The following is a 9,484-nucleotide window of genomic DNA, read 5'->3' on the forward strand; positions in this document are numbered from 1 at the left end:
GGTGCCAAAAGCCTCATCAAGTTGGGACAATGGAAAGTGGCCACAGTCTACTGTATAAAGAGAAACAGGAGCATGACGTCATCCCTGTGCCCGTTAGCAAATGGATAATAATTTTCTGTTGATAAATTCCCTCTGGGACCCTCAACTAGACTGCAATTAAGAGTGCTAGGAAAAGTCATACATATTTCTGTTGCACTTTTCTGAATTTCTTCTCATGTCTTTTAAAAAATCTCCTTTTATTATTAAACTAGAAATCTTAACCAACATTAACAGTAATCTCAAGTCTTACCATTATCAGTAAATTCTTATCTATGAAATAAATGTTAGTTTATGTATGTTAGTTACATATGGCCTTAGCCTTTTCATATTAAAACATATCTTATTATATGTATGTGTATATATATATATATATACATCCTCATTTAATCTTCAAGAATATTTTATGAGGTACTGATGCTTTTCTTAATATTTCACAGATACAGGCTCTGGAACTCCCAGTCTAACTGACGTGTCAAAGCCAGCTCGCTATTCAGTGCTGTGGTTGACACTAAAACTGACGTGATCTCCTTTACATCTTCATCGGAATCACTCTTCATCAAATAACTGACTTTACTCTTTCTTCTGAATTTCAGTTGCGGTCTGTGCTGCTTTAATGTTGCACTGCATTTGAATGTCAACATGGGCCTCAAAGGAAAAGATAAAAAACAGATACCATTACAAAGAAGCCTCAAAAATGAACCATAAGCTATTCTCAGACTAAAATCCTGCCTTAATAGTTACATTCTGCTTTGAGACTACACATATTGATAAAGTGTATACCATACACCAGGCAGTTGGAATTGACAAGTGAACAAGACAGAAGAAGCCCCACCTTCATGGAACTTGTAGACAAACCCTTCTGTGCCTTTTTCTATATGTGTGTTCTCAAAATGTTGAACATTTTCCCATGCCGTTTTTTTGTCCATGGCATCCTTGTACAGACAATGTCTTCTGTTTGTAAGGCTCACATTTGGGGCTGGAGCCCCCTGTGTCCTCCACCGTTTCAGGCTGCAGATGATTTGTCCTAACCCCTTTGTCAGGTGAGGACCATGCGGGAACTGCAGGATCCAGGACCCCAAAAGCAGTTTCAGCGGCACTGGTGGGATGCAGGCCTCTGGGCTGCAGCAGGGAAGGGTCCCCATCAATAGCCCCAGAATGTAGCATCTCCAGCAGCTCAGCAGTGAGGGACCCATGGGCCCCAGTGTTTGGTGAGGACTCCTGGTCCTTGGGTGACAGCACCCCCTTTCCTTCACAATGTGTGATCAGCAGCAAGAACTTCCATGTCCCCAGGCATGAGGAAGTCAGAGAAACATAAAAAATGATATTACACATGCACCCAAGTGTCAGGTCTGCAGGACAGGGGCTTCAGAAGGACCAGGGTTGATCAAGGTGTGTTTAAGGAAATGGTCTTTTAAAATACACACATGAAACTCACAAGAGTGAACATGAATTTAGAAAAAGAAAGGAAGTCATAACAACAAATGGTCCCCTTTTCTAACATCTCTTTGAACAGCTTACCAGACATGCTCACATCATCTTGTGTCCTGACTTGGAGCCTCTCTTCCTCTTCCCACTCCAACCACCCCATGACTTCCAGCAACTGTCAGCACTTAGAGGCACACAGGGTGTGAGGCTCCAGAGCTTTGGCTCTCTTAGCTCCCGGTAAATCCTACTCTGAAGTGTCATTAGAAGATGGAGAGAGAGGAAAGACGTGACAGGCTTGGGGCTATAAGCATCACCATCGGAGGTTTGATGGAGAATGAATCTGGGAAGCAAGAATGCAGAGAGGGGTTTGATGAGTGTTGGTGAGACATGTAGTGAGTGACCGAGCGAAGGCGCGATGACAGAGGTGTTAACTGTAGAGTTCTGTGGATGCACTCAGGGTACTGGGGCAGGGCATGTTGGAGAGGAAACTTAGAACTGAAGTTTGGGACTCAAGTCTCCCAATAGACATGCAAATAGAGACAATGCAGGACCACTGGGTACCTGAATCAAAATTTCAGCACAGAGGAGAGTCCTGAAGTCATGGGCTAGGTGATGACCAATGCATGTGGGAAGGAATGAGGTTGCACAAGAAGGGAGGACAGAATTCTTACATCAGGAGCCGGAGCAGATAAGGTTAAGTTTCCATACTACCTCCTCTGTTCCAATCATCTATCACTAAATTTTAAAAAATATCTTGTTTAATTGATGTTAATTATGATACTTGTAAACATCTGATGGAACAGTTAGCCTTCTTTTTTTATTCTTTTTTTAAAATATATTTTTACTGAAGTAAAGTCAGTTTGTAATGTTGTGTCAGTTTCTGGTGTACAGCACAATATTTCAGTCACATAGGAAGATCTGGCAGCCGTCACATGGAAGTTTGGAAAAATACTAAGTCCCACTTGACTTTGAGAAACTGGCATGGGTGGGGAAATTGGAATCATGGCATTGTCTGAGAAACTACTTGCATTGGATACCCAAAATGGGACTGTCTTAAGACTCACAGAAATGTCGGTGAGACTTCCACATCAGGAAAAGCTCCGCTTTCTGCAGAAGCCACATCTCAGACCACAAGAAATAATGTTCCCCATTTCACTTCCATTTTCCTCATTTGAATGAGACTCCTGTCCTTGTAAAACTCTAACCTAGAATAATGAAAGGATGGTGCTTCTGGGAAACGTAGTATAGGACCCTTAGATAGGAGTGATGGAAGGGATCACACGGGAAAAATACAGGATCCTGACACTGCCCTTGAAATTGACCGGCTCACAATCTGTGTTTGAACTGATTATGAGCCAATGTATTATTTTCAGCCTATGAAAACTGAGAAGTCCGCTTAGATAATCCCAACCTACTTTCTCTTAAGTATTTGCTTTTTTTTATTATTGAGTTATATTATTTTTATTATAGTCAGTTTACAATGTTGTGTCAACTTCTGGTGTACAGCACAGTTTTTCAGTCAGACATGAATATACATATATTCGCCTTCATGCTCTTCTTCACAGTGAGATATTACAAGATCTTGACTAAATCCCCTGCGCCACACAGTATAAACTTGTTCATCTATTCTGTATCTACCTGTCAGTATCTACAAATCTCGAACTGCCAAGTATTTGTAATCTCAGAGATGTTTTAACTCATCTGGTGTTTAAATTCCACACGATACTGCCTTTCTGAAATTCAGATTTGTTTTTACAAGGAGAGGAGGGAGAATAAATAAATAAATAAAAAGCAGAAAAATATTATAAGCTGGAAAATATAATTCTGAACTTTAAAAATGTACAGTACCTTTATGGAAAAGGTAGATATATTTGGTTTTTGGCAGCTGCAGCCCTTAAATGACAGACACGTTCAATTCCCACGTGTACCATGAGTGGAAAGTTACAATATAAGGGGCAAAACAAATGAAAAAACAAAAAGCAAACCGGTAGATTCTGAGAGAGTCTTTTAAAAAGGAGAATTCCAGGGTTGTGCTGATGCCAAATGGGGGTAATACGAATAAATAAGAAACATGAAAATTCCTCCTGACTTTCCTAAGTCCTATTAGTTTTTATGTTTGTTCAACACTGCAAAGGACTCAAGAAGAGACATTTATGTCAACTCCCTAGAGAACACAATGATGTAACTTGCCCACCCTGCCTGCAGGATTTAAACCTAACTTCCCTGGCCTTGGAATGGTAAGAGCAGATTCATTCAGCTGGTGTGGCTCAGATTTACTCTCTGGAAGAGCAAAAAAGGTGGAACCAATGGTATGTACTCTAATTGCCATGTTTGTCTTTTTGCCGGAATGTGGCTTGTTAACATGTCTCTTCAGAACTTTATAAAATCCCCCAAAAAATAAGGAGCAAAGTGTCTGATTCTGACTTTAGATTTCCTGAAATCCCAGGGTTTTTTTTTTTTGACCTAGATACACTGCACCATGCTTTGCTTCACATTTTCTTTTGTCTCAGTTACTATGTGATTTTTTTTTTCCTCTGCAAATTTCTCTCACCTGGTGTGCAGCAACTCTGCAACTGACCAGACCTCAGTCAGACATGGAGCTTCTGACTTTTCCATAATATAGAACTTAACTCTCTTCTTAACAGAATCATTTTAGGACAATTGTGTCAAGCATAATTCAAGCAGTTCAAATGGGAAATTAAACACTGAAATATTCAGGCAAAGCCCAGTTGTTGAGCAAAAACTGCTAATTTATAGAAGGTAGAATTTTACTTCTTTTGTGAGGAAACTGAGATGCAGTACCGGGGGGATCACTATGCTGGATTATAGGAACGTAGCTTTATGTTTGGTTTAACACAACTGGTCCGTGTACTCATTTATTATTATTCATTCATCCATTCACTTAGTCAGTCAGTCGGTCATTTATTCATTCACTGTGCATAGAATACCTAACGTTCTAGACAACTTGGGGGTAAAATGCAACAGCAAAAGGAAAAATAATTATTTTAAATGTTTTTCAACTGAATAATTGCTATGTAGGACATCTGTAAGCTTTGGGGTTTTTTTCTTATAAAAAATCATTTCTCTGTATGAAACGTAATACAATAAATGCTTTAGACTTCACTTTGAGGGGGAAGAGATAGCTCAGTGGTACGAGTGCCTGCCTAGCAGGCACAAGGTCCAGGGTTCAATCCCCAGTACCTCCACTTAAGAAATGAGTAGACAAATAGACCTAGTTACCTCTTCCCCTAAAAAAAGAAAAAAAAATAGACTTCACTTTGAAGTTGTGAGAAGTTGTGAGGGGGATCAGCCATCAGACTGCTGCCCTCCTGTCCTACACAGACTCTCCTCCCGTCTTCCTCCCCTGCACCAGATCTGCACACCTCCTGACATCCTGCTCTGTATCAGGTACACACCCCAAGGGCCTTCCTCTGTGCTAGATCGGCACCTCTCCTGTCCTGCAGCAGGTCTGCCTCCTGAGTGATTTTTCTGCCCTGTATGAGGTCTACTCCCCTCCTGTCCTTCCCTGCACTAGACCTGCAACGTTCCTGCCCTCCTCACCCTATACAAGGTCTGCACCCTGAGTGCCCTCCTGTCCTGTGCCAGATCTGCACCCCTTCTGCACTCCCGTCCTGTGCTGTATTTGCACCCAACTGCTCTCCTCCCCTGTAAAGGTCTGCACCACGCCTGCCCTCCTGCCCCGCACCAGCTTGGCACCCTGAATGCCCTGTCTTCCACCAGGTCTTCACCTGAGCTGATCTACCCAGCCTCTCCACTCTGATGCCCCTCATGGTCCTGTTTAACAGGGCTTCATCATTCAAGGAAAAGTTGAATACACTGAATCATTTAGCAAGGGAAGGGGAGTTCACAGATTAACGGAGATATATGATGGCAGAAAATATTTCAGCTTTCAAGTTTTCAGCAAACTTCATTTATTTTCAACTCATTAACGATATTAATATTAACATAAGCTTCAGCTTTCAATACGGTCATTGAGTCCTCAATGGGCAGCTATGTCCAAAAGTGGAGTAGGGACTTAGTAATGAATGACTTCATTCAACACTCACATTGTGTTACAGACTAACGAGTGGTTCCTACTGCAGCTTTCTAACCATGCCAAGAGATGAGCTCTTTTATATTATCAGTTTGGGGAGAAATTACGATTTACAGAGTATATAATACCTTTTGTATGTATACAGCTCATAAGTGGTCACCTCTGCAGGCTGATTTCATAATCTACTTTAGACTTGGAGCCAAACTGCATCCTGGCCTCTCAGAGATTTGAAATTTTGATTCTACATTGATACAACCTCATATTTGAAAAAAATAGCTTAAAGCAATTTTCTTACTGGAAAAGGGTTAAGGAATTCGTGTGCATAAGAAAATTCTAAAGAAAAAAATGATTCTTATTTTCTCCCTCAAGTGAGAACTGTTAACCAAGACCATGTGCTCAGGGAAGCAAAATTCACAGAACCAAACATCAAATGCTGATTTCATCTTGGTGGGCCTCTTTGGTGAAACCAAGCACGCCGTCCTCCTCTACACCGTGACCTTCATCTTCTTTGTGATGGCCCTCGCTGGGAACACCCTCCTCGTCATCGTGATCCACCTGGAGCCCCGCCTGCACACCCCCATGTACTTGTTCATCGGCCAGCTCTCCCTCATGGACCTCATGTACATATCTGTGACTGTGCCCAAGATGCTCCTGGGCCAGGTCACAGGAGATCATACAGTTTCTCCCTTAGGCTGTGAGATCCAGATGTTTTTCTATCTGACTCTCGCTGGAGCTGAGTTTTTCCTCCTGTCTGCTATGGCGTATGACCGATACGCTGCTATCTGCAGACCTCTCCATTACCCCTTGCTGATGAACCAGAGGGTCTGTGAACGCCTGGTGTCTGCTTGCTGGTTCCCAGGAGTGGTTGACAGTTTGCTGCTCAACCCCATCACCATGAGCTTCCCCTTCTGCCAGTCCAGAAAAATCCTGAGCTTCTTCTGTTAGGCTCCCGCCTTGCTGAGGCTCTCTCCTGCGCCGACGTCTCCCTCTACAAGCTGCTCATGTACCTGTGCTGTGTCCACATGCTCCTCATCCCCATCGCCGTCATCTCTAGCTCATACGCCCTCATCCTGCATCTCATCGGCAGAATCACCTCAGCAGAGGGCCGCAGGAAGGCCTTTGCCACCTGCTCCTCTCACGTAATTGTAGTGTCGCTCTTCTTTGGTGCTGCCATCTACACCTACATGCTTCCTGGTTCCTACCACACTGCTGAGCAGGACATGATGGTGTCAGCCTTTTACACCACCATCACGCCTGTGCTGAACCCCCTCATTTATAGCCTCCGCAATAAAGATGTCACAGACGCTCTGCGGAGTATGACGCGATCAGGGCTGAGCCTAAGAAGGCTGTAAATGGGGATGCCTCTGTCCCTTTTATGTTATTCCTCCCCTCCCTGTTTCTCCTCGACTTTGTCCCCCGGTTCCAGGGCCTCCAACAACGAATCCGGTTATCTTTCTTCTTTCTTAAGCATGTGGCTTATCTCCTCCATACTGCGTACACATCACAACTTAATCTCCTTAGGTTTAATGTCCTCATACCCCTATGCGTCTGTGAGGCAATCGCTGACGTAAAGAAAACAGCACATAGTCCCTTTTAAGTGGTCTCCCGTCCAAAGTGTTTTGGTCATTCTGGTATGAGACTTCAGCATGAACACCTTAACCCTGAATGTGGCTCACTCAGAGGAATTCGGATCCCAGCTTAATCCTGGAGGGACAATTGGGGTTTCCCTTACTTTGCAAAACCCCTTAACTCACAGTTCATATGTGGCAACCAGAGGTCCAATGAGTGCTATTAGATCTCAGTAAGGACAATGAACACTTTTTTTTTTCAAATATTGAATGTGAGATCTATGGTTTAAATACCAATATTTTCAATATTATTTGACCATCAAAACTACTTAGATCAAATGCCAACCCATATGAAAGTTCCAGAGAGGTTCACCTAACTTCACAGTTCATAAAATATGTAAAAAAAATTTTAAAGAAATTTCTTATTTAGTTTCTTTGTGCTATAATTTATTGTAGGATAAATTATACCATATTTAGACTAAGTATAACAGCCTTGGAGGAGGATGGGAATTTAGAGAATCCTAATCTTCTTAGCTGCTTCCTTCTGAAACAGGGAGAATGAACAAAAAGAGTTTGGAATATTCACCAGTTATTACCTCCTTTATTGTATATCATTCTACAAATAGAATGTCCATAAATCTACGCATAGCATCAAGACACTGTTGCTTTCATGATAAAAATAATTCATGTGTCTAGTGTTTCTGGGATGTGAGAAACTAGAGGAAAAAATACATTTACTCTGATTAATATGCAAGGAGGAGTTTGGGGTTCTAAATTGTTAAGTAACTACCAACTGGCGCAGAACCTTGATCTTATCATCAAGAGACAGACACCAGGTGTTTCTATCCTGCTGGACTTCAATAAACTGCCCTATTGGATTTACCTTCTTCACATGGCATGCCAACTGAATACTTTTGATTCTCATTTATGATTATTCCTTTAGTGCATGAAAATAATTTGTCTGAAATTGGAAATAATTCCACGAAGTTAGGGGCAAAATGCAGTGAAAAATAAGAGATGTTTTTCTAGAGGTAGGTAAAATTTTTGCTTTAGAAATTGGGGTGATTAAGAAAAACAAGACTATACAAAAAGCATATTAAACAGAGGTAGTTACCCTTTTTATTAGCTTATTGGTATCATTTGATCTCTTTTTTTTAAAATTTTTTTGTTGATGTATAATCATTTTACAATGTTGTGTCAAATTCCAGTGTAGAGCACAATTTTTCAGTTATACATGAACATATATATATATATTCATTGTCACATTTTTTCTCCGTGAGCTACCATGAGATCTTGTGTATATTTCCCTGTGCTATACAGTGTAATCTTGTTTATCTATTCTACAATTCTGAAATCCCAGTCTATTACCTTTCCACCCTCTGCCCCCTTGGCAACCACAAGTTTGTATTCTATGTCTATGAGTCTATTTCTGTTTTGTATTTATGCTTTTTTTTTTTTGATTCCATATAGGAGCAATCTCATATGGTATTTTTCTTTCTTTTTCTGGCTTACTTCACTTAGAATGACATTCTCCAGGAACATCTATGTTGCTGCAAATGGCATTATGTTGTCAGTTTTTATGGCTGAGTAGTATTCCACTGTATAAATATGCCACACTTTCTTTATCCAGTCATCTGTTGATGGACTTTCTATAAGTTTTGTTTTTAATGAGTGTCTGTTTTACCTGATTGTCATTCAGGAGCATAGAGTGCAAAGAAAAACTAAAATCTTGAGTTTGAATTTACCCATAAATTGGGGGTCTGTTGTGATTAGATGGAAGAAACTGAAAAGGATTCGTCTTGAGTTTAGTTCAGGATATGCCTCTGTAGTTCTCAAGAGCTGTGTGACATTTTTGGGCTTGCTTAAGCCCTCGCAGTTGCCTTACATCACTTTTGAGAAGGGGAAACCAAACTGCTTCCCTTTCTCAGGTGTGACTCCTTGAAGGTGGCTTTGCCCAAGACTCTACCTCTGTGTGTCTGCTCTGCTCCGTCAGGGACATGAGGACACCAGTGTAGACTTTGTCACATGGGAGGAGCTCAGCAATTGTCTGTTGAATTAAAGAACAGTATTCCTGGTCTTTTTCATCTTCCAGTTGGACAATTCCACTTAAGTATTCAATTAAACTATAAAACCACATTTTAAAAAGCTTATTTTATCTTTTTCTCACAAATCGATTATTTATCCAGTATCCTTTGATTTAATATAAATATCATTCTGCTTATCAAACACTTTGAAAAAAGAAAATCTCCATAGACAGTTGAATCATTCAATCTTTTATTCATCTTAACGGATTATTTTCTATGCCACAGATGTTGTGCAGTTCACAGGGGACACAGCAGTGGCCGGGACACAAGCCCTTACTTCAAGGGTTTTATTTGCTAGTGGAGGAGAGAGCTGT

General features: G+C 41.1%; 1 protein-coding gene across 1 annotated transcript; it reads left to right on the forward strand.

Moving 5' to 3' along the window:
- The first annotated feature begins 5,899 nt into the window (after positions 1-5,899).
- On the forward strand, positions 5,900-6,898 carry LOC102508148 (olfactory receptor 2T3-like). Its single transcript, XM_014563214.2, is given in 2 exon segments — positions 5,900-6,475; positions 6,478-6,898. Coding segments are annotated over 2 exon segments (960 nt in total). The 5' UTR covers positions 5,900-5,908; the 3' UTR covers positions 6,871-6,898.
- Positions 6,899-9,484: the final 2,586 nt, after the last annotated feature.

Source organism: Camelus ferus, chromosome 3, assembly GCF_009834535.1.
Source record: "Camelus ferus isolate YT-003-E chromosome 3, BCGSAC_Cfer_1.0, whole genome shotgun sequence".
Lineage (NCBI taxonomy): Eukaryota > Metazoa > Chordata > Mammalia > Artiodactyla > Camelidae > Camelus > Camelus ferus.